Below are 26,772 nucleotides of genomic sequence, written 5' to 3' on the forward strand. Positions count from 1 at the left end.
TGTCTAATGTATATTTCAACAAAACAACTAAACTAATAAATAGTGACTGACAACAGATTATTTAACGGGAAGAACTCAGAACTTCACAAGGTGTAGCTGCAAAGTAAGAGTGTACCACTGGGAGAAAATTACTGGGGCTTTTGAGGATAGGATTTTACACAACATTTACAAGGCATCTGAGTGAAAACATCACCAACATAACCACTCTCAAATTAACAGGACTGTCAAACAAACATCATTCCTAAGCGGCAATAGACTGGTCTATCAAATTGAGATTGAAAATAAATTGCAAAATTAAAATATGACCTGTTCCCTATAAGAGTCAACCAAGATAAAACGTTTGCATGCATTAATGCCAGTGTAAGAATGGCATTAATGTGTTTTTACACTAAAATTCATGAATTGGTGCCTGTGCTAATGTATCCTATCATTATTTTCATTCATGGAGAAGCTACTGTACACTTGGAACACTTTTATTTATTTTTCGTCCGATGAAAATATGGTACCACAGGCAAGGAACCAGAGGGCTGCTAGCGCCCAAGTGCTCAATCTGGATGGTGTTTGTGGATGGGCTACATGGTTCTGAGCCCAATCCTGTCCATTGCTCATGGCCCTTCTTTCTCAAATAGGGGGAAAACTCTCCAGTGGCTGGAGTCATACCTAGCACAAAGGAAGATGTTTGTGGTTGTTGGAGGCCAATCATCTCAGCTCCAGGGCATTGCTGCAGGAGTTCCTCAGGGCAGTGTCCTAGGCCCAACCATCTTCAGCTGCTTCATCAATGACCTTCCTTCCATCATAAGGTCAGAAATGGGGATATTCGCTGATGATTGCACAGTGTTCAGTTCCATTCGCAACCCCTCAGATAAAGAAGCAGTCCATGCCCACATGCAGCAAGACCTGGACAACATCCAGGCTTGGGCTGATAAGTGGCAAGGAACATTCGCACCAGACAAGTGCCAGGCAATGACCATCTCCAACAAGAGAGAGTCTAACCGTCTTTCGGAGCTGGAGCTGCGGGTGGTATCGCTGTGGAGCATCCGCGGTGCTGAGACTATCGTGGATAGCACGTTCAGTGAGGTGGTCACACCGCAGGTAAAGATTACGCAGGCAGAAAGGAAATGGGTGACCGCCAGGCAGAATAAAAGGACTGGGCAGGTAGAGCAGGAGTCCCCTGGGGCCATCTCCCTCTCAAACAGATATTCTGCTTTAGATACTGTTGGGGGAGATGGCTTATCAAGGGAATGCAGCAAGAGCCAGGTTCGGGGCACCACGGGTGGCTCTGCTGCACAGGAGGGGAGGAAGAAGAGTGGCAGGGCTATAGTGATAGGGGATTCGATTGTAAGGGGAACAGATAGGCGTTTCTGCGGCCGCAAACGTGACTCCAGGATGGTGTGTTGCCTCCCTGGTGCTAGGGTCAAGGATGTCACGGAGCGGCTGCAGGGCATTCTGGAGGCGGAGGGTGAACAGCCAGTAGTCGTGGTCCATATTGGTACCAACGACATAGGTAAAAAAAGGGATGAGGTCCTGCAAGGCGAATTTAAGGAGTTAGGAGATAAATTAAAAAGCAGGACTTCAAAGGTAGTGATCTCAGGATTACTACCGGTGCCACGTGCTAGTGAGTATAGGAACAGGAGAATAGACAGGATGAATGTGTGGCTGCAGGGATGGTGTAGGAGGGAGGGATTTAGATTCCTGGGACATTGGGACCGGTTCTGGGGAAGGTGGGACCTGTACAAGTGTGACGGGTTACACCCGAGCAGGACCGGGACCAATGTCCTCGCGGGGGTGTTTGCTAGTGCTGTTGGGGAAGGTTTAAACTAGAGTGGCAGGGGGATGGGAACCTGAGCGGGGAGTCAGAAGGGAATAAAATTGAGAGCAGCAAGAGAGGGGAAGACCCAGGGGAAATCTACAATACAAATAGTACAAACAGTTGTTCAAGAACAAGTGAGAGGGAAAAGCGTAGAGCAGCGGAAAGAAGGTGTACTTTAGGCCGACAGATAAAATTAAAACTAGAAAGTGTAAGGCGATTAACCCAGCATCAAAGCTGTGGCAGGGGGTTGGGAACCTGAGCAGGGAGACAGAGGAAAGCGTGTCAGGAAGGGACAGAAGGTATGGAGTAAAAGGTAAAGTGTTAAAAAAGGAAAAAGCAGGAACTAAGTGTCACAAAACATATTTGAAAGTTCTTTATCTGAATGCACGTAGCATTCGTCACAAAATGGACGAGTTAACAGCACAAATAACTACGTATGGGTATGATCTTGTGGCCATTACAGAAACATGGCTGCAGGGTGACAACGACTGGGAATTAAATATGCCAGGGTATTTAACAATCAGGAAGGACAGGCAGGAAGGAAGTGGAGGTGGGGTGGCTATGTTAATAAAGGAAGGAATCACTGTAATACGGAGAAATGATATTGGGACAAAGGATCAGGATAATGAAACAGTTTGGGTAGAGATAAGGAATAATAAGGGGGAAAAAACACTAGTGGGCATAGTATATAGGCCTCCTAATAGTTGCAACTCTGCTGGAAGAAGTATGAATCAGGAAATAGTCAGGGCATGTAATAAGGGAACAGCTATAATTATAGGGGATTTTAACTATCATATTAACTGGACAAATCAAATTGGGCAGGGCAGCCTTGAGGAAGAGTTTATTGAGTGTATTAGGGATGGATTTCTTGAGCAGTATGTAACTGATCCTACAAGGGGGCAAGCAACCTTGGACCTGGTCCTGTGTAATGAGCCAGGATTAATTAATAATGTCCTAGTTAAGGATCCCCTTGGAATGAGTGACCATAACATGGTTACATTCCATATCCAATTAGAGGGTGAGAAGGTTGGTTCTCAAACAAGCGTACTGAGCTTGAATAAAGGAGACTATGATGGTATGAGAGCGGAATTGATTAAAGTGGACTGGGAAAATAGATTAAAGGGTAAGACGGTACATGAGCAGTGGTGTTCATTCAAGGAGTTATTTTACAACTTTCAAAAAATATATATTCCACTGAGGAAAAAAGGGTGTAAAAGAAATGACAGCCATCCGTGGCTAAGTAAAGAAATTAAGGATAGTATCTGACTAAAAACAAGGACATATAAGGTAGCCAAACTTTGTGGGAGGATAGAAGATTGGGAAGTCTTCAAAAGACAGCAAAAACTAAAGGATTGATTAAGAAAGGGAAGATAGATTATGAAAATAAATTAGCAAAAAATATAAAAACAGATAGCAAGAGTTTCTACAGTTATATAAAAAGAAAAAGGGTGGCTAAGGCAAAAGTAGGTCCCTTAGAGGATGAGACCAGGAAATTAATGGTGGGAAACACGGAGATGGCAAAAATGCTGAACAAATATTTTGTTTCAGTCTTTACGGTAGAGGACACTAAGAATATCCCAACACTGGACAAACGGGGCTCTGGGGGAGAGGAGCTAAATACGATTAAAATCACTAAGGAATTGGTACTTAGTAAATTCATGGGACTCAAGGTGGATAAATCCCCTGGACCTGATGGCTTACATCCTAGGGTCTTGAGGGAAATGGCAGTAGGGATTGTGGATGCTTTGATAATAATTTTCCAAAATTCTCTGGACTCGGCAAAGGTCCCGGCAGATTGGAAAACTGCTGATGTAACACCCTTATTTAAAAAGGGTAGTAGGCAGAAGGCTGGAAATTATAGACCAGTTAGCCTAACATCTGTGGTGGGTAAAATTTTGGAGTTTATTATCAAGGAGACAGTAGCAGAACATTTGGATAAACATAATTTAATAGGACAAGGTCAGCATGGCTTTACGAAGGGGAAGTCATGTCTGACAAATTTGCTTGAGTTCTTTGAGGACATAACGTACAGGGTGGATAAAGGGGAACCAGTGGACGTAGTGTATTTAGACTTCCAGAAGGCATTCGACAAGGTGCCACATAAAAGATTATTGCTCAAGATAAAGAATCACTGGATTGGGGGTAATATTCTGGCATGGGTGGAGGATTGGTTATCTAACAGGAAGCAAAGAGTTGGGATAAATGGTTCATTCTCGGACTGGCAACCAGTAGCCAGTGGTGTTCCGCAGGGGTCGGTGCTGGGTCCCCAACTCTTTACAATCTATATTAACGATTTGGAGGAGGGGACCGAGTGTAACATATCAAAGTTTGCAGATGATACAAAGATGGGAGGGAAAGTAGAGAGTGAGGAGGACATAAAAAACCTACAGGGGGATATAGACAGGCTGGGTGAGTGGGCGGAGATTTGGCAGATGCAATACAATATTGGAAAATGTGAGGTTATGCACTTTGGCAGGAAAAATCACAGAGCAAGTTATTATCTTAATGGCGAGAAACTGGAAAGTACTGCAGTACAAAGGGATCTGGGGGTCCTAGTGCAAGAAAATCAAAAAGTTAGTATGCAGGTGCAGCAGGTGATCAAGAAGGCCAACGGAATGTTGGCTTTTATTGCTCGGGGGATAGAATATAAAAACAGGGAGGTATTGCTGCAGTCATATAAGGTATTGGTGAGACCGCACCTGGAATACTGCATACAGTTTTGGTGTCCATACTTAAGAAAAGACATACGTGCTCTCGAGGCAGTACAAAGAAGGTTCACTCGGTTAATCCCGGGGATGAGGGGGTGGACATATGAGGAGAGGTTGAGTAGATTGGGACTCTACTCATTGGAGTTCAGAAGAATGAGAGGCGATCTTATTGAAACATATAAGATTGTGAAGGGGCTTGATCGGGTGGATGCGGTAAGGATGTTCCCAAGGATGGGTGAAACTAGAACTAGGGGGCATAATCTTAGAATAAGGGGCTGCTCTTTCAAAACTGAGATGAGGAGAAACTTCTTCACTCAGAGGGTAGTAGGTTTGTGGAATTTGCTGCCCCAGGAAGCTGTGGAAGCTACATCATTAAATAAATTTAAAACCGAAATAGACAGTTTCCTAGAAGTAAAGGGAATTAGGGGTTACGGGGAGCGGGCAGGAAATTGGACATGAATTTAGATTTGAGGTTAGGATCAGATCAGCCATGATCTTATTGAATGGCGGAGCAGGCTCGAGGGGCCGATTGGCCTACTCCTGCTCCTATTTCTTATGTTCTTATGTAACCACCCCCACTTGACATTCAACGGCATTACCATTGCCGAATCCCCCACCATCAACATCCTGGGGGTCACCATTGACTAGAAACTTAGCTGGACCAGCCACATAAATACTGTGGCTACAAGTGCAAGTCAGAGGCTGGGTATTCTGCGGCGAGTGACTCACCTCCTGACTCCCCAAAGCCTTTCCATCATCTACAAGGCACAAGTCAAGAGTGTGATGGAATACCCTCCACTTGCCTGGATGAGTGCAGCTCTAACAACACTCAAGAAGCTCAACAGCATCCAGGACAAAGCAGCCCACTTGATTGGCACCTCATCCACCATCCTAAACATTCACTCCCTTCACCACCGGCGCAATGTGGCTGCAGTGTGTACCATCCACAGGATGCACTGCAGCAACTCGCCCAGGATTCTTCGACAGCACCTCCCAAACCCATGACCTCTACCACCTAGAAGGACAAGGGCAGCAGGCACATGGGATCAACATGGGACCACCTGCACAGTCCCCTCCAAGTCACACACCATCCCGACTTGGAAATATACTGCTGTTCCTTCATCGTCGCTGGGTCAAAATCCTGGAACTCCCTTCCTAACAGCACCGTTGGAGAACCTTCACCACACGGACCGCAGAGGTTGAAGAAGGCGGCTCACCATCACCTTCTCAAGGGCAATTAGGGATGGGCAATAAATGCTGGCCTTGCCAGCGACATCACATCCCATGAACGAATAAAAAAAACTGTCTATTTTATGGTTCTGAGGTTAACTGTAACATCTGAATTGATGATGGGAGGAATCATAAAATCATACAGCACAGAAGAAGGCCATTCAGTCCATCGTGCCTGTGCCAGCTCTTTGAAATAACTACCAATTAGTCCCATTCGCTTGCTTTTTCTCCGTTGCCCTGCAAGCATTTCCTTTTTAAGTAGACATCCAGTTCCCTTTTGCAGGTTACTATTGAATCAGATTCCACCACCCTTTCTGATCAGTTAGTTCATTCACAAGGTTTGGTTTAATGGCAATTGCATTGGATTATCCACTTAAGACTCCATAAGATGTTTTATTTGCTATTTAGCCAGATATGAATATTTTTGCTATTTGCCAACATTCTAAATGACAAGTAAATAAACAAATCCTTCCGATTTGTTAATGGAAAATGGCTGTTGGTTTTTGTACGATGCTAATTTGTAGAAAATAGTCACTTGCATGTAATCATTGCGTTTTGTTTGTAATGGCCATGAGTCATTAGGTTTTTTGGCTCCATTTATACACCAGGTGTCAGGAAATTCCAGAATGAGTCGCTGTTGCTAGATTTGGTCTTAGATGTCAACAAATCCATTGTCGGGGCAAACTGGTCAATGAAACCTCTGCTCCATATAAATGGCTTTGTGAAATGGTTTAAACCATTTTGTTAACCAGATTCAAACTAGTTGAGAATGAAACTGGCATTAATAACCTCTCACAAGAGGGCCTGTTGAATTTAAACCTAACCAATGTCAAATTCCTGCCTGCTGTTCTGATCGCTAAGGAGTGAGGATGGGCTTTTCAACAATTTTATTTTTAAAGAAATATTTCACTCAAATTTAAAAGATTTATAAAAGATTCTGTGAATAATGAAAGCACAGCAGCTGCAGACTGCAGGAGATTAATTAGTTATATTGGAAGAAACACTGGGTGGAATTTTCTCCTCCCACATCTATGAATAAAGGGGAAAACTGTGTGGCATTTAATAGAAAGCAGCCTGGTGTTTGAAGAAGTTGTGTGGTACTGTGCCATGCTATCCCAGCCTAAGGAAAGCCCATGGAGTGCTTGTATAAAATAGAGTCAAAACAGTTTTTGGGCAGGTATCCAATCCTGTTTTTTTTCTCCTCCTGCAGGAGTTGGCTCCTTGGGTTGGTACAGTTTACTGGGCATCTGGCACCTTCCAGTACCTCACCCAAATGATTATTATTCATTTATGAGTTTTGACGGTGACTGAGGGCAGAGGTCCCAACTGTCCAATCCTCCTTTTAGCCTCCATCCTTGGGTTAAGGAGTATAGTGGAGATCAGCTAACTCAGTATAGTTGGGGATTGAACCTGAAACCATCTTATTCTGTGTGGTTCGGGTACTCTCTGGGCCTTCAGGGTCACTGGGTCTCCCTTCCAAACCAAAACGCAATCTGTACCTATCAAATTTGACTAATTTTATTTTTTTGCCACATTAGCTACCTTTTATTTCATTCTCGATTCGCTCTGATTTGTGTAAAACAAAAATTAAAGTGGACCTGCTCTACAATCAGCATAGTGTTAATAAATGTTGAGGGGCATTTCACATAAATTCAATTGTGGTTTTACATTTTATAACCTTTTCAGGTCTTGTTGCTACACAAAGCCACAGAGACGACCAGAACATTTTAGGAAATAAAACTTACCTTTTTTAAAAGCTAGACAATGTAAATAAATATGATGCAAGAATGTGAAAACTGCATGGTTTTCAAGGCCCTGTGTAATGTGGTGAGATCAGTATATGTGCCATTACATTTGAAACACAAAATACACCACTTAATTGAGTTCTGTTTTGGTTGAAGTACACTTCAGCTTTTTTTTAAAACTGTATATTCTGAACATATGGGTTTAAAACAAAGGTTTACTCAGCAGCTTGTTGATATTAAAACATGGAATTTCTCTTTTTTTAAAAAAAAAGAAGCATGTGAGCTCAGACTAGCCACAGGGCTGTCATTAATCTTTGCAATAAACTGCTCCAAATAGCAGTAACTGTTGAGCATTAGTTCTGGTTGAAATTAGCATTTTTCCACAGTCCAGTCAGGCATCACTGTGTTGGTGCATTAGAACCAGCTTTCAGGGTTAAAAGCTGCAGAAACTGGCTGTAAGATGTGTTTGGTTGCTAGCCAGGGCAAAACCTCGGAGAGGGAAAAAGAAAGTCATTATTTCCATGAGATGAAAGCAAATTGTGAAAAATAAGATGGAACAGTGATAGGCTTAACTGGCATGTATCAAACATGAACATTAGAAACATTTTCACCCTTGTATTGAAAATCTGAAACATGAAACTGATTTCTTAATTGATCTACTTATCAGAAATGATACAGCATTGGTTCGTAGCAAACCTTCCTACATGCTTTATGCCACCACACTGAAATAAAGGTTAAATTGTCACAAAACTTTAACTCAGAGATTTGTTTGCACTGCACTTTTCATGCAGAAGACTGGATTACACTGTAAATCATCATTTATGCTTTGACAGTTTTGTCGATCATGAGAAAAGCTTTTCTAGGGAGAGATCCGAAAGATTGATCAGAATTGTTTTGCTGACTGAATATCAACTTTTCCAACCTGTCAGCTGTGACCTCAAAACAGTATGGTATCAACATCTATTGCCCTCATATCATCTTTGAGTCTTAATTTTCTTCCTTCTTCCAGGAGATTAGAATAGATCTGCTTGTGACATACCTCCACTGCTCCCAAGTGCAGTGGCCAATCCAAAGTCAACACTGCCGGAGACAAGTAGGTAATGGGCCAAACTTTCATCACCATTTCACTAGTTTGATATCATGTTAACCCATCCTCACAAGCAGCCCAATAAGGTTCAGTAGTATTTGTGTAGTGGAATGGAGGACAGTGCACTTGGAATGTTGGCCTCTTTTAGATTGCAACGTTTGACCGCAAACATATAACTTTACCAAAAAACTGCTTATACTGTTTTTAACTTACTGAGCACTGAACACATCTCTTGATATATATTTGTGAAGCTTTATTTTGCCTTTTAAGCCAGCAATATTTTTCTAACAGACCTTTGGCCTCCTGGTGTACTGCTTGCTATTAATGGCATTTATTATTGAGGTTTCAAAGTTATGAATTTCATAGAATCTGGAAGTGATTCAATTTGAGATCTTCGCTTGGACGCTGCTATGGTCAAGGCCAGTGATTTGAGGTTATGGTGTGACTACAATAGAAAACAATTGAGCATGTATCTCCTAAGCTGCTTCATCTCGCATCAGAGTTCCTATGCTGAGCACTTCATCTTGTGCGGAGGGGGCAGGAGAACACTGGGGGACAGTAAACCCACACTGGTCCCTCCTCGCAGTAATCACAATGTTTTAGCTCGCCCATAAAGCTGCTCATTTGCTTGCCTTTTATCAGCAAGGAGAATGTATACAAGCGAGTAGATGTAAAAGAGGAATTGGCTGCAATATACCATCAGAGAATAATGATACTTATTAGGGATTAGGTATAATTTAGCACTGCTTACCCTTGAAATACTGGCACACTCCATATCCATAGACAGCTGTCTGCATGAACACTTCCAGCAGGGGCAACTTAATATCAATTAAGACCAGGATGCTTCCCTAACCCAGGGATGTACAAACCCTGCCCCTGCTGTGAACTGCTATCTCATCACAGACTGCAGAATGAACCTGAAAAAATGATCCGAACTGAGCAAAACTTGCTTCTGAATGGATCTACAATGACCCAATTGGATGACTTCAAGTTATACATCATTAAATACTGAGTGAAGGTATTCTGTAACAAGGGAGCCTGCAAGGGGGCATTTGTGTTTATAGGGTCAATAAATATTATCCAAAATGTACAAAGCCCGAATGTGTGTGAAATGATTTGTCAATATTGCACAATTTGTAGGTTGATTATGGGTAACCCAATGTTTGATATACTTATGTGGTAAAGTATGCCAGAGAATAAATCTTCTGCTGTGTTTGTCCTTCATCATCACTTTTCCCCCTTCTCTACTAGAGGGGGAAAGGACAATTCAGAGCTGTCCTTTCCCCCTCTCCCACCTCCCAATTCCAACCACAACTTCATTTAAAAATGACAGATTTCATACAATTTTAAATCAATTCCCTTTGTAAATATTTGCAGACCAAGAGTATGACTTTTCTCAAAAGGAGACATTGTCTATTATCTCTAATAACACATTATTTTAACAATCCACTTTTGATCAAGTTCTTGTGTGGTAACATTCATGTTAGCACACAGAAATGTGAGGCACCCCTCGGACATCCTGGTTACCAAAGACTTGTATCATGACATAAAGCTCAAAAGCTTGGCATGGGTCCTATATATTTTCTTACCAGTCCTGATTGCAGGTGCATTTTGAAACAATTCATACTCTTATCTCAAATAATGTATTACAAATTGCTGCAGAAAAATGGCTATAACCGGTTCCAAATTACTTCTGATGTGTTTGTTTGCAACTTAAAAGGAGAATGTGTTGATCAATTCCATATGTTATATCCATTTTGCACACAGTGGCTATTAATCAGTGCAGTATTTCCTTACTATGCCAGGGGCCTCTCTGCTTTCTTTGCATCTATGACAAGGTCACATCCTCTCGTCGCTTCAACTGCACTTTTTATCTCTCACTCTTTTTTAAGCTGATAAAATGTTTAGAAGTCAGGAAATGTCCCCGAATTGAACAAACCCACAGCACTTGTTTCACTGTCAGTAACCGTATCAAGTGTTTTGCACCTGTTTTTTCTCTCCAAAGACCTAATTCTGCCTGACAATGATGGATTGGAAGTTTACTACAGGGAAACTCTTAGCTGCAACACCAAGTGAAATTACATAACTTGGGCCTTATAAGCAAACTTCAAAAGTTGCATCAAGCATTGTTACTGCTGTACAATATTATTGTACAAATATCAATATATTTTGAGGGTTTAATCGCACAAGTCTTTCATGGTTTCTTTCTAATACTGCCATTTTTAGTGTCCCTCACTCCCCCCACCATTCCTCAATATCACACACCATTCTTCAACCAAGAAGGGGCACGTAACTTGCTCCCAGCCTTCTGCTAATGTTCTGCTAGAAAGCACCCAAGAGCAGCAGAGGCTGACTTTCTTTCTGTGAGAAATATTTCATAAATTTGAAAATATCCTGTTTATACAAAAATATATATGCAACACTTAAGCAAAACGGCATGCTGCCCATACAAAAAACGCAAATTTGATTATTGATCTGCATGGATTGTGTATCCTTCATGGCATTTTACAATCCATTTGGATAGTAAATTGGATTTGCCCTAAGGTGCTTCTCCTGACCTCCTGCTGCATAGAGTAGCACAGGTGCAGAGATGAGGTGTCCTCTTTGTAATGCAATACATCGGTATACCAATATCCTCCATGACTGACTAACCATGCTAATTTTAGTAACAGTTAAAACATAATCAGAGAGCAATGGCACGTTTTATTTTCTTTCTGGTATACCCATGTTTAATACTTTCTGAATTAATCCGATGATATGAAAAGAATGTTGGCGAAAGAATTGTAGCCCAACATTAAGCAGTATCAGAAGGACCTCCAGTTGACCTTTCCCTGACCATCAGCTTCTGCTTCAGATTTCTTCTCTGCTACCTGACTTTTTTTGGTAGATTTGGACTTGCCTCAAATGTGAATCATGGATTATATTCCACCAAAACTTAAGTTTCCTCCACACCAACACTTCCCCTATTATTTTCTATGAAGATTAATTCTCAAAACAAGCTGTTCATTTAAAACCTTATTCCTTCAGCAACAGGGCACTCCAATTATCTAAGATGGTCTTACAGCCCCAGTATCAATGGTATCAACTCTACAGATTTTTAAATGTACTGCACTGTGTTTCATATGTTAATTTCCTTAAAAGAATAAGAGTAGTTTATTGTTCTGTACAACACTATGGATCAATGTTTATATCAGCGATGAGAATTCCTGATGAGATCAATGCCTAATAAAAGCAAAAACTTTATTGGAAAATCTACTTGTGCTTAAAAGGAAGGAAATGACTGTTCGCAGCTGGAAATGTTATGCAACAATATATCAATCCTAATGTACAAAAATATGCAGTCCTTTGTTTGGGCTTTTTCACATGGTAACATTAACCTAATTATAGTAACCATTACAAGTCAATGAGTAAAATATTAAATGCCCTGTGTATCTTTTTTGTTTAAAAACTCACATCTCTAACAGAAGCACATTTTGAAAATGTGCAGGTTGATGTTTTGCAAAAGAAAAATAGGGTTCCTGCTACTAATTGCTATCCAGTCCCCCTATTGGAAAGCACTTGTATGTGGGAGTTCAGTGAAGACAGAATTTAGCACCGCCCGCAGGCCCCCCACCCCCAGAAAATAACCACGATCATTAATTGTCATGGCTCATAGGAAGACTGGGTGAGATATCGTAGGGTTGCCAGTGTCCCTGGAGCTTCACCTCACCACTGAATTCCTTCTGTGCACTATTTTTAGGTCAACCATTTACATATTTCTATCTGCATTATTTTAATGTTGACATTAACCCATTTAAAATAAAAGTCATGTAAGTTATCCTGTCAGAAAAGTAAGGAAAAGATGAGAAAATTGGGGTGGGTAGGGGAGTGAGAAAAGAAAAAAAGATGTATTTCTGCAATTATATGGAAAAGTGACAAAGATTTTGCTGACTTATCGGAATATGATTTTTCTGATCTCTTCCAGAGACGCAGGAGATAAAAGCATATTCCGGGGCTTTAAAAACATGGTTATATAACCGTTGTCTCCCTCTTCCCCTTAAATTAAAACTAGTTTAGAAAGCTGTCCTACCTTTCTCCTTCTGGCTTCTCTTTATATTGGGCCCATTATCATGATCAACGAGCTCCCCTTCTCTAGTCCCAGGCTGACCAGCTGTTGGCAAAGAATTGTAATATTCCACAGTTTATTCGTTTGAACCAGCACCAGAGATTTATAATCCATTCACATTCTTCCTCATTCTCGCAAATCCCAGACATTAAATTTCCTGGTAACCTGGGAACAGGACCCCAGTTTCTTATTGGCATAATATTTATTATACATTTTTTAAAACCTGTGGTCTTTGTTTTCACAAATTGATACTTGAACACAAATACTTCGAACTCACTAAAATGTGCCTTAGCACAATATTACTTTGCAATGCCATGCCGAACTTCCTGGATCTGTTGCCATGGATATTGGTTCTATTTTCCTCATGTTGAATAGGGCTTTAAGGATGCCACTGTGTCACTGCTATCACTTTAAAACAAAAAGTACTTCAAGGAAGAAAATAAAATGCAGCAACAGAGCAATTAGATAACAGTAGGATATTTCCAGGGGAAATGTTAAAAAATGTAAAATAATTACAAGAAAAAAATGTTAACTTCAGATTAGTATAATATTACTGCCATGGTTAAGTGCTGCCTGTTTTAAATTAGTTTGAGAATTAAATTATTAGAATTTATTTGGAAATTATTCCTAGTTATTTTTGTATAGCCTCCAAATGAAATACATGTATAGGTTTAAAATCTGTGGAAACACATCGTTATGAATATTTTGTGTTTTTTAAAACGACATGTACTAATATTGGTGGTCATTTTCACCTAAACTGCTTGGATGGTGAACTGGCAGAGTGGGTTACTCGCCTGTTATAGATGCCACACAATTTTCATTTCCATTGAGATCGATGGAAACAAAACTCGGTCAGGATCTATAATGGGTGGGTGGTCTGCTCCACCCGTTTACTGCCCAAGTGGGGAAGGTGAAAATTACCCTCATTTTGTGTGTGTGTGTGTGTCGATCTTCCTGTAAATGATACATTTAAGTGCACATTGCCCGTTATCACACTTGAGGAGCTGCATCTTGTGCAATGTACCTTAGTGAATGCAAATTTGTTGCAGCTGATTTGGCACAAATTTTGTATTCATAAAGCAGCAACAGGTCACAACTGAAGAGGTGGAGAACATATGAATCAAACATGGGGAAAGCCGGTGGATAAACTTTCAATGAAAAACTAAGGTCATATGAATCAAATATTGAGCTGTCAGCAAAATCTACCAATAAAAGAAAGAATATGGGAAATGATCAAATTCCTCAAATGTTCTTTGAAAATCCTTTTGACCATCATCTTGGTTTCACCACTAAGCTGAACACGTGGTACTGGACTTAAGGCTTATAACGTACTAGATATTAAAAATCATAAAATTTATAAGAAAATTATTAATCTTACCTATACTATAGAATTTGATGTGTTTGAAATGCTTGTTACAATGTTTTCTGTTGGAGGCTTGTACCTATGTGAGAAGCTTGAGTCTTGTGCTCATGCAGGTTTCCACACCCATCACTGTTAGCAGAAAAAATTCTAGCTCACAGGCTACAACACCCAGCATGTATCTGTCCCTACAACTTATAAAATTGTTTACAATTGACAGTAAGACTGGTTGTTCACAGGATATACCAGGACTTCCTGTTGGTAAGCCCAGCCCCTCCTGTATTTCAATTGGAAACTGCTGAATAAAAAATAACAGGGAAATTATTTTTAAGACTAGTTCTGTATGAAACATCAAAGATGGGTAAAGCATGAAGTCATCCGAAAGACGCCACTACCGACAGTGCAACACTGCCTCAGTACTGGACAGAAGCGCCAGCCTAGATTATGTACTACAAGTGTCTGGAGTGGGGCTTGAACCTACAACCTTCAAACTCCGAAGCAAGAGTTTTACCACTGAGCCATGGCTGACACCTAGTCAATCTTTCATGGCATTTCACATGTTATGGCAGAGAATATGGTAACTCTTTCACATAACCGCCATCTTCACATCGCTCTCTCTCTCACTTTTTGTCTTTCCCTTTCTCTCTCTTCCCCCTCACCTTTTGTTTCTGTCTTTTTTTTGTCTCTATTACTTCCCTCCTTGGGAAAGGTACCACCAATGGGTACAAGCTGCCTTTGTTGTGGGATTATGGGAAAATGTGGCTCCTTTCCCATCCCTTCCCCAATCACTTGTTCACTACCCCTTCTCGTCCTACTCCCAACCACTATCCTTACTTCTTCCCCTTTGAATTGCCTGCTCAACCCCAGGATCCCTCCCTCCAAAGGTCCAAAGCCACTCACCTCACCCTTAACCCTCCATCCACTCCCATTCTCTCCTCCAAAAATATAGTGAGAGGCCAGAAGCGTCCTAACCCTCAATTTGTTTCCCTCCTCCACTCCCCCTCCTACCCTCCTTTCGAGTTTCCCTCAGAGGCCATTTTTCTTTCATAATTCAACTTGTGTTTTTTCTAAAAAAGAAAAGAAATAAAATTAGAACAAAACACAGAAGAGAATTATATGGTTTCAAAATTCAACTTTGTTTAATTTTGAACTAATATTAAATGAAGTAAGGAGCCTTTCTTCTCTCTCTCTCTCTCTCTCTCTTTCTGTGACCTTAGACTCGCTATCTATCCCCCTCTTGCAACATGTTCTCTCTGACCCCAGTTTCGATCTCTTATTTTTGCACTTCTCCTTAGCTTAGCACACTTTCTGAAGTTCATGAAACAGATGTGCAATCAGAACATTGTGATTCATCCGTTCTCCCTCTCCCACATGCATAAAAAACTCAATATAACCTTTACATAGAATAGAATCATCAAAATTTAAGGCACAGAAGGAGGCCATTTGGCCCTTCATGTCTGTGCTGGCCGAAAAGAGCTATCCCGCCTAAACCCACTTTCCAGCTCTTGGTCTGTAGCATTGTAGGTTACGGCACTTCACGTGCATATCTACGTATTTTTTAAAAGCGGTGAGGGTTTCTGCCTCTACCACCCTTTCAGGCAATGAGTTCCAGACCCCCACCACCCTCTGGGTGAAAAAATTTCTCCTCAACTCCCCTCTAATCCTTCTACCAATTACTTTAAATCTATGCCTACTGGTTATTGACCCCTCTGTTAAGGGAAATAGGTCCTTCCTATCCACTCCATCTAGGCCCCTCATAATTTTATGCAATTAAATCGCCCCTCCGCCTCCTCTGTTCCAAAGGAAACAACCCCAGCCTATCCAATCTTTCGTCATAGCTAAAATTCTCCTGGCAACATCCTCGTAAATCTCTTCTGTACCCTCTCTAGTGAAATCACATCTTTCCTTTAATGTGGTGATCAGAACTGTACGCAGTGCTCAAGCTGTAGCCTAACTAGTCTTTTACACAGTTCTAGCATAACCTCCCTATTCTTATATTCTATGCCTTGGCTAATAAAGGAAAGTATCCCGTATGCCTTCTTAACCACCTTATCTACCTGTCCTGCTACCTTCAGGCATGCACTCCAAGGTCCAAGGTCCCTCTGTTCCTCGACACTTCTCAGTATCCTACCATTTATTGTGTATTCCCTTGCCTTGTTTGCCCTTCCCAAATGCATTACTTCACACTTCTCTGGATTGAATTCCATTTGCCACTTTTCTGCCCACCTGACCAGTCCATTGATATCTTCCTGCAGTCTGCAGCTTCCTTCCTCACTATCAACCACATGGCCAATTTTAGTATCATCTGCAAACTTCTTAATAATGGCCCCTACATTTAAGTCTAAATCATCGATATATACCACAAAAAGCAAGGGACCTAGTACCGAGCCCTGTGGAACCCCACTGGAAACAGCCTTCCAGTCACAAAAACACTCATCGACCATTACCTTTTGCTTTCTGCCACTGAGCCAATTTTGGATTCAACTAGTCATTTTGCCCTGGATTCCATGGGCTTTTACTTTTCTGAGCAGTCTGCCAAGTGGGACCTTATCAAAAGCCTTGCTAAAATTTATGTAGACTGCATCAAACGTGCTACCCTCATCGACCCTCCTTGTTACCTCCTCAAAAAATTCAATCAAGTTAGTCAGACACGACCTTCCCTTAACAAATCCATGCTGACTATCCTTGATTAATCCATGCCTTTCTACATGACGACTAATACTGTCCCTCAGAATTGTTAACAATAATTTGCCCACCACTGAGGTTAGGCTGACTGGCCTATAATTATTTGGTCTATCCCTTTCACCCTTTCTGAACAATGGTACAATGTTAGCAGTCCTCCAGTCCTCCGGCACCATGCCTGTAGCCAGAGAGGATTGGAAAATGATGGTCTGATTCTCTGCTATTTTATCCATTGCTTCTCTTAATAGCCTGGCGATTTATCTACTTTCAAAGATGCTAAAACCCTTAATATTTCCTCTCTCACTATGTTTATCCCATCCAATATTTCACACTCCTCCTCCTCAGCTACAAAGTCTGTATCGACCCCTCTTTTGTGAAGACAGACGCAAAGTATTCATTAAGAATCATACCCACGTCTTCCGCCTCCACACACCGGTTATCTTTTTGGTCTCTAATAGGCGCTACTCTTTCCATAGTTCTCCTCTTGCTCTTTATATATTTATAAAACATCTTTGGGTTTTCCTTGATTTTACTTGCCAATATTTTTTCATGCCCTCTCTTTGCTTTCCAAATTTCCTTTTTAATTTCACCCCTGCACTTTCTATACTCCTCTAGGCTTTCTGCAGTATTGAGCTCTAGGTATCTGACATAAGCTTCCCTTTTTTGCCTTATCCTACCCTGTATGCTCCTTAATATCCAGAAGGCTCTAGATTTGGGAGTGCCACCCTTTTTCTTTGTGGGAACATATTTGCTCTGAACCCTCACTATCTCCTCCATGAATTCCTCCCACTACTCTAACACTGATTTACCTTCAAGTAGCTGTTTCCAGTCCACTTTTGCTAAATCACATCTCAGCCTAAGATTGGCCTTTACCCAATTGAGTTTTTTATTCGTTCATGGGATGTGGGCGTCACTGGCGAGGCCGGCATTTATTGCCCATCCCTAATTGCCCTTGAGAAGGTGGTGGTGAGCCGCCTTCTTGAACCGCTGCAGTCCGTGCACTAAAAGTTCTCCCACAGTGCTGTGAGGAAGGGAGTTCCAGGATTTTGACCCAGCGACGATGAAGGAACGGCGATATATTTCCAAGTCGGGATGGTGTGTGACTTGGAGGGGAACGTGCAGATGGTGTTGTTCCCATGTACCTGCTGCTCTTGTCCTTTTAGGTGGTAGAGGTCACGGGTTTGGGAGGTACTGTCGAAGAAACCTTGGCGAGTTGCTGCAGTGCATCCTGTGGATGGTACACACTGCAGCCACTGTGCGCCGGTGGTGAAGGGAGTGAACATTTAGGGTGGTGGATGGGGTGCCAATCAAGTGGGCTGCTTTGTCTTGGATGGTGTCGAGCTTCTTGAGTGTTGTTGGAGCTGCACTCATCCAGGCAAGTGGAGAGTATTCCATCACACTCCTGACTTGTGCCTTGTAGATGGTGGAAAAGCTTTGGGGAGTCAGGAGATGAGTCACTCGCCGCAGAATACCCAGCCTCTGACCTGCTCTTGTTGCCACAGTATTTATATGGCCGGTCCAGTTAAGTTTCTGGTCAATGGTGACCCCCAGGATGTTGATGGTGGGGGATTCGGCGATGGTAATGCCAAGGGGAGGTGGTTAGACTCTATCTTGTTGGAGATGGTCATTGCCTGGCACTTGTCTGGTGCGAATGTTACTTGCCACTTATCAGCCCAAGCCTGGATGTTGTCCAGGTCTTGCTGCATGCGGGCTCGGACTGCATTATTTGAGGGGTTGCGAATGGAACTGAACACTGTGCAATCATCAGCGAACATCCCCATTTCTGACCTTATGATGGAGGGAAGGTCATTGATGCAGCTGAAGATGGTTGAGCCTAGGACACTGCCCTGAGGAACTCCTGCAGCAATGCCCTGGGGCTGAGATGATTGGCCTCCAACAACCACTACCATCTTCCTTTGTGCTAGGTATGACTCCAGCCACTGGAGAGTTTTCCCCCTGATTCCCATTGACTTCAATTTTACTAGGTGCCACACTCGGTCAAATGCTGCCTTGATATCAAGGGCTGTCACTCTCACCTTAATCCTGTTCTATCTTTGTCTTTTTCCATAACTACACAAAATCAAATTGAATTATGATCACTGCCACCAAAATACTCTCCCACTGATACCCCTTCCACTTGCCCAGCTTCATTCCCTAAAACTAAGTCCAGAACTGCCCCCTCTCTTGTTAGGCTTGCTATGTACTGGCTAAGAAAGTTCTGCTGAATGCATTTTAAGAATTCTACACCCTCTATACCTTTTACACTGATTCTATCCCAGTTAATATTAGGGTAGTTGAAATCCCCTACTATTACTGCCCTAATGTTTTTGCACTTCTTAGAAATTTGCCTACATATTTGCTCTTCTATCTCCCTCTGACTGTTTGGGGGTCTATTGTACACTCCCAGCAGTATGATTGCCCCTTTTTTGTTCTTCAGTTCAACCCATATGGCCTAATTTGATGATCCTTTTAACATCTCATCCCTCCTCAAAGCTGTAATTGTTTCTTTAACCAATATTACGAACACCCCCCTCCTTTTTATCCTCCTCTCTATCTTGTCTGAAAACCCTGTAACCAGGAATATTGAGCTGCCATTCCTGCCCTTCTTTAAGTCATGTTTCAACAATAGCTATGATATCATACTTCCACGTGTCTATCTGTGCCCTCAGCTCATCGGCCTTATTCACTAGACTCCTTGCATTGAAATATATACCATTAAGCACTGCCAAGCTCCTTTGTTGTCTAATTTCTAGCCTTTGTTTCCTCTGCCTTCCAAACTCGCTTACTAATTTTCTGCCTTCCATTTCCAGCTCTGCTTCTCTCCCTTCTGAATCTACGCTCAGGTTCCCATCCCCCTGCCAAGCTAGTTTAAACCCTCCCTAACAGCACCAGCAAATCTCCCCACGACGATATTGGTCCTGGCCCCGTTGAGATGCAACCAGTCCGGCTTGTACAGGTCACACCTCCCCTCGAACCGGTCCCAATGCCCCAGGATTCTAAAACCCTCCCTCCTGCACCGTCTCTCCAGCCATGCATTCATCAACCCTATCCTACTATTTCTGTACTCACTAGCGCATGGCATCAGGAGTAATCCGGAGATTACTACCTTTGAGGTCCCACTTATTAATCTCTTTCCTAGCTCCCTAAGACCTGCCTACAGGACCTCATCCCTCTTTCTACCTATGTCATTGGTACCGATATGGACCACGACCTCCGGCTGTTCACCCTCTACCCTCAGAATGTTCTGCAGCTGCTCAGTGGCATCCTCGACCCTGGCACCAGGGAGGAAACATACCATCCTGGAATCACATCTGCGGCCGCAGAAATGCCTGTCTGCTCCCCTAACTATTGAATCCCCTATCACTATTACTTTCCTGACCTTCCTCCTCCCCCACTACCTCAAAGCTTTTGATATTTGTCCTGTTTTTCAAAATTATTTCAAGAAAAGCTACCGAACAGAAAGTGCCAGAAGCTAAAGAAAAATATTCTATCCAAACAGCTGACTGAACAGTAGTGATGTATCCTGCGACATTAGATGAAATGCACAAGCTCAGTTTGGACATTCGAAATTCAGGTTAGTGTTACAGCTCTGGACAAAAATATTATCCATACCCTGATTTTTGGGGGAGGCTGAGGCCTTCAAGTAACTTTAATGAAAGCATTAAAAGATACCTAAATTGATAAAATTAATCATGTTATTGTGAAATATGTATTTTTTGTTTAATTTTGTTTAAACCCTTATTATGGACACTCGAAATACCAGATACTGAAAGAAAAATAATTGGTGAATGATAAATAAAATTTAGAAAGCATTTTGAGCCATTTTTGTTTTGAGAGCCCAGTGGCCAGATTACATTTCAGAGTGATAAATTGACATAAGCAAAACCCAGTGTAACTGTGGGCATAGGAATTTAGATGGGGAAAATATTGAAACAAGGTGCAATAAAAACATGACAACAGGAAGTCAAGTTATGCAGACAGGAACTGCATGCATGCCTAATATTGTTAATATAGATATTCAACGAATTATTTAAATTATTTTGCATGTGACAAACTTTGAAAAAAATGCCAAACTTTAATGTGAAATATTTATGTTTTGTAAAGTATTCTAAATGATTACAGCAGTCGCTTTTTTAAAATTTATACTGAGAACTCAAAAACAATGATTGCTCAGATAAACGAGTAGCACGCAATCTCTGAAAGCTTTGTACTATTCAAGTTTGGAGGGAGGTTCTGAATTTCAAATGTTTTACCACAAGGCTTTGCTTAAATCCAGTAAGTGCTGTAAAACAGGTATTTGGTAAAGAAGGAACATTGCACTTATGCTATTAAAAAGCCATACCCTAAATTGATATACAATAAAGACTTGGACCCCCATAATACATGCAGAGAATTCTTGATATATGCATGGTACCTACCTGTTGTAGGTGAAAAAATAACTCATGTAAAAGCACTTACTTACGCAGTCTCTGTAGAAATCTTTTACAAATTTCTTTCTAAATTCTTTCACTGGAGATGTGCAGCCCCAATTACAAATGCGTAACCTGACTCACTGGAGCAATGCCATGGGAGGCGTATGTGTGTGCATGTAATTTTTTTGATATATTCATGGAGCCATGAACACATTTGATTACAGCTTTTGCAATTTGGCTGTTATTTCCTAGTAATCCACTGTAGATTAATTTGTCATTCATAAACTTGCAGTAATTATATCACTTTTATTCATTCAGTATCACCTTTATCATGCTGCACTCTTCCCATTGATGTCTACTGTGATCTGCCAATGAAATAAAACCACTGCATGTATATATATATATAAAAAAAATCTAAAAAGCAGGTACATAATAGTGAATTCAAGGTGATTAGTCTTATCTTGGGGCTAAGGTGATTGATAGAAATCAATCAAAATTTGCTATCCTGGTTTATGTCATCGTATAAGCCCCACCCAAAGTGACTGTTGCCTTGTTGTCACTATTATTCTCTTTATTGATTAAGATGCTAATTTTGTAACACTGTGCAATATTACATCAAATCATTTATTATGGGTTAAGCAGGCTGCATTTTATGCTAAAAGATAAATTCAGAAATAATTAAGTGATACAAACAAGAGCTGATCTGATGGAATTTTTGGGCTGCGTGTAATAGTTCAGAGAGTTCAACAACAAGAGGAACTTGCTTACATATTCTGTCAGAGGCAATGTCATGTTGGGATGGTGAGCTAGACACACTGCTGCTCTGGTGTGAAGAGGGGTGACTTCCAGGGCGTTGACTATCTTCAAGGGATGGTGCTGGGGATGGGCTATTGTGAACCCGCTCCTGGTGGCAGAACAAAAATTCAAGAGGTTGTCCAAGTAGATGAGTGTAACCTTTACTGGCTTGTAGTGGCATTCCCTACATTCCGAAATACAAGGTTAATTTTCATTATTCATTCAGGTTTGTACGTACTTAAATATATTGTTACTACTGATGATGCTGTGGAAAAAACTGTGAGGTTGTACATTTAGCACTTTCAACACATTTTTATTCAAATACAGGTTAAATCAATTTCCATAAAGTATTCACATTGAAAGTTGTGTTATTTATTATCTGATCATTTGTGTTTTCTGATGATTATTTTATATTTAAATCCAATCATTAAGTTATTTATCACAAACTCAAACCCAAAGGGAAGAGGAATCTCAATGTATCAATTACACTACAACATTATGAAAGACATGCACTGAAAAATAATTTACTTATCACAATGAAATTGACTGAAGATTCTACTAGTCCCATCTTATAATTCAGACATAAAACATAAGATTCTTTCCAGTACTTCACTTAGAGGGTAATTGTTTTATACAGTAAATAATTTCCATTTCTGATACTTTTTGGCCTGTGCAGGCTGGATACTAACATGATTAAATCTGAAACCTACACACCCCACACGCCTTAGACCTAACTTAATGTTTCTGTTAGTGAAAATAAAGTTGATTAAGGAAAATAACTGAAACAGTGATTTGGGAGCTTTTGTTGGACTCCCAACAAGACCAAATTGTGAATGCCAATCCTAGTCATTTAAACCCTGTGCCTTCAATGAGAAAGTTCAGCAGTTTTAGGGAACCTGCTGGATGGAGACTTTCACAGCAATAGAATGCTCTGCTTCAAGAAGGAAATGCTCCCCACAGATTAGCAACACCTATCCAAATCACTGAGTACCATTAAATCCTGTGCATCTAACTTTGCACTCAAATGGCTGTAGCAGAAAAGTAAAGTAGAAGCAATAGTGGGGAGCTGGGGAAAAATTGAATAATGTGACAGAGGTATCACAGAAATCAGTTGTATTACATGGGTTTCAAAAACTAGGTTTAAGCTATTAAACTAATATTTCAAAGAAAATGGATCTTCATATTTTTCTGAAAGAAAAAATGGACATCTTATGAGGGTAAATGGAAGACTTTGATGATTTTTGAATTGCAGCTGGAATAGTCCTAAAAAGAAAATGGCATCTTTGCCATTTCAAATGTGATCTGGTGAGCAAACATCACTGTGATGTGACTAAAAATTAATTCTTAAAGTTGCTGCAGTAAGGTTCTCAGTCAGGCATGATCGACCTGCAGATGAGATTACATGGAATAGTGGGGCTGCTACTTTTGATTTGTTACTGGTGTCAAAATTGGCCAGTTCACATCTATGCTAACATTCTGGGCTTTGAGTGGCTGAAAAAATGAACTTCGAAGGCAGTTCCCAGCCAATAAGAAGCCAATTATTTCAAAGTGTGTCCCACCTCCAAAACGCATGAAGCAATCGCGGAAGCTCAGAAAAAGGGCATTTTAAACTTTGTAACAAAAGTATAGAATGGTTATATTAGTCAGAAATAAAGCAAATGTAAATTTTTTTTAAATTGAGCAACTGAAGTGAAGGCCCATATTATATGACGCCACTGAGGTTAAAATGAGTGAAAGAGAAGATAAAGTAAATCGGGAGGTCGTGATTAGATGATACCAAACGTGCATTCTAAAAGCATAAAGATCATAGGAGGAAGAGAACCCCAATGGAGGCAAGGAGTCCCACAGTGCTGAGGTCCTGGGAAAGAATAATTTAGAGTCGAAAACTGCTATGAATCTTGATCTCAACACAGTAGCATGCAGGGAGGAGGAGAGAGCATTTAGTGCAACATAGTTGGAGCTTAGAAGAAATGAGAGAGGAAAATTCAGAGAAATGCTGACCATAAGAGAGACAAGAATGGTTATGACAGAAAGCGAGAGGGTGGAAGCTCAGGTTGAGAGAGGGGTTGCATAGCCAATAACAAGCTTTTGGTTGTATCCTGTCTGGGAATGCGAGAGTTGCTAGATGAGCTTTCCCAGATCTGAGGGCAGTACTTAACTTTTGGACAGACAAAGTTAAAATAACAGGAGAGCAAGGAAGAAAACAAAGCAAGCAAGAGTATTTAAAAATGATCTTTAATTGGGTTGGTGTTTTATTTTATTTTTAGAGGGCTACTCCTGACATGGTGGGGTTTATTTCAATGTCACAGTGTGAGCTGAATTTATTTTTTAAATTACCAGCCCAGGGAAACTGGAATTCCCCAGCAATCTAAGGGTTAACATCTGTTCACAGCAGCACAGTCAGGGGATGCAGAAATTAATTTTGGGTCAAATAGTAGTGAAAACGAAACCCAACCATGTCTTGACAAACATAACCCCCATATATGTTCATCGTGTGCTTTATTTATCACAAATAGTATTCACTGAAGAAGTTTCTGCAGGTAATGTATAGCCAACAAAGGGAGTGAGGTCATGTGTTTCCATTATGACCTTTTTGACCCTTACAGGAAATAAGCCTGTGTTTAGCAGACTGAGAACTGACTAGTTATTTGGCACAAATATCTTGCATTGGTATAAAATAAATTGCATTAGCAAATGGTGTTATTTTAATAAACTATCTGGCCAGTGAGCAGGTGCAAATCCCTGATAGAGTCCCACAATTTAGCAATTTAAATGTTAAAACTGCTAATGTACATATTCTTAAAGTGGCAGCACACTAAATATTTAACCATAGCCAATATAGGAATGCACAGATTCTGTTATTTAACAGAGTGCTTTAAGCTAATTAAAGCACTCAGCTTTTGCCTCTTTAAATTTCTATCCTTCATTCCAGCATAAAACCTTTTGTCTTCATGCACTATGGCGACTGCTTATTACTTAACAGTGGGAGTCTTATAATTTATTGAAGGGCTTCCCCTTTCCAAAAACTATGGCAATGTGCCCAAAGCAGGTTGCAGCTGTCTATGAATCCAGGTACAAATCTATCTCGGGTTTAGAAAGAAAGACTTGCATTTATATGGTGCCTTATCATGTCTTCTGCAAATAAAGTGTTTCGTATGCAATGAATTGCTTTTAAATGCAATGACTTATGGAGGCAAATGTGGCAGCAATTTTTTATATAGCAAGATCCCACAAACAGCAGTGAGATGAATGACCAGTTAATCAGTTTGTGGTGGTTGAGGGAGGACTGTATGTTTTTCTTTTGAATAGTGCTTGTGAGATATTAAGCATCCAGCTAAACCATTGGAATAGGTAGGTGGAGCCTCGCACTGTGCAGCACCCTCAATCTAAATTATATCCTCAAATCCAAACCTTTTAATGGGTGAGAATCCTGCCAATTGAGCCAAGCTGACACAAATTTATGCCTCATGCTACTCCAATGGCTGGAGAGAAATTGAGCCTCAGAGACCAGAATTGGTTGCATCTGGGCCCAATTCCGAATTGGCTGGCCAGTAATGGGGCTGCTGCAATTGGCCTGAGGAGCCCTGGGATAGGAAAGGAAAAACTGCCCAGGGTTCCTGCTCCTGATCACAATCCAGTCATCCATGTTTGAACAGGGATGAAAGACTTCAGTTATGTGGAGAGACTGGAGAACCTGAGATTGTTCTCCTTAGAGCAGAGAAGGTTAAGGAGAGATTTGATAGAGGTGTTCAAAATCATGAGGGTTTTGATTGAGTAAATAAGGAGAAACCTTTTCCAGTGGCAGAAGGGTCAGTAACCAGAGGACACAGATTTAAGGTAATTGGCAAAAGAATCAGAGGCAACATGAGGGAAGAAAGTTATGATTTGGCATGCACTGCCTGAAAGGGAGGTGGAAGCAGATCCAGTAATAACTTTCAAAAGGGAATTGGATAAATACTTGGAGTGGAAAAATTTGTAGGGCTATGGGAAAAGTGCAGGGGAATGGGACTAATTGGATAGCTCGTTCAAAGAGCTGGTGCAGGCATGATGGGCTGAATGGCCTCCTTCTGCACTGTATGATTCTATTATCAGGTGAAGACAGAATTGAGCTGTGCTATGAACAGCCATTGACCGGCATTCACTGTTGAGGTTTTTTCATGAGTAATGTCCACTTTGATAAGGTAACGGAAAGTGACAAGTCACCATAGAACTATATTCCAGCTAGGTGCCTTCAGGGTAGTGGAAGTGGATGGGGAGAAAATTGGTAGGGAAATGGGAGGAAACAAACCTTTTAAAAAATCTATTCCTAATACAGAAATGAAGTGGGACTCTGCATTATGGAATAAAACATCAGGCCCTTGGGGAACATTTAAATATGAGACTAGGTAACTATTTTAATGCCTCGTTATTTATTTTAAGGCATGGCTAGTTTAGGAATTATGCTTAAGCATGTAACTAAACAAACCTATTATCAGTCAGTGAGCTAATGAGTCGACATGCATTCTGTTACTCAAGCCCTACAAGTAGCGCCTCATTAGGTAACTACTATCCTGTGGAAGTCTGTTTTAAATCTGATAAGTAACTATATCATTTGCTAAATAAATCAAGTGACTAATGGTATGACATTAAACCAAGCAATAAGAGCATAATGATGAAAGTAATCATACTTGAAACTATCTACATTGGGAGGAAAAAAATGTTGTGTGTTTTTCCCAGTCCATTTTCTCTAGTAAGGACAACCAGAAAAGGTGTATGAGTATTGTATTGGTTTATATTGTTTAAATATTGGTGATAAAATATTTGTATTTATACAATGGGTCACAATGCAGCACTTCACA

At 40.8% G+C, this 26,772-nt stretch overlaps 1 protein-coding gene across 5 annotated transcripts in view; it reads right to left on the reverse strand.

The window, feature by feature from the left end:
- dacha (dachshund a) overlaps positions 1-26,772 on the reverse strand; it is a 312,302-nt gene that overhangs the window by 61,484 nt on the left and 224,046 nt on the right. For 4 of the 5 annotated variants that reach the window (XM_067996893.1, XM_067996894.1, XM_067996889.1 and 1 more), the window contains 2 exons: positions 21,908-22,118; positions 12,650-12,730 (listed from right to left, as the gene is read on the reverse strand). In XM_067996893.1, coding sequence (XP_067852994.1) covers positions 12,650-12,730; positions 21,908-22,118 — 292 coding nt within the window. The remainder of the gene's footprint in view (positions 1-12,649; positions 12,731-21,907; positions 22,119-26,772) is intronic. The other variant, XM_067996890.1, reaches the window with a different exon arrangement.

The sequence above is a fragment of the Heptranchias perlo genome, chromosome 15 (assembly GCF_035084215.1).
Source record: "Heptranchias perlo isolate sHepPer1 chromosome 15, sHepPer1.hap1, whole genome shotgun sequence".
NCBI lineage: Eukaryota > Metazoa > Chordata > Chondrichthyes > Hexanchiformes > Hexanchidae > Heptranchias > Heptranchias perlo.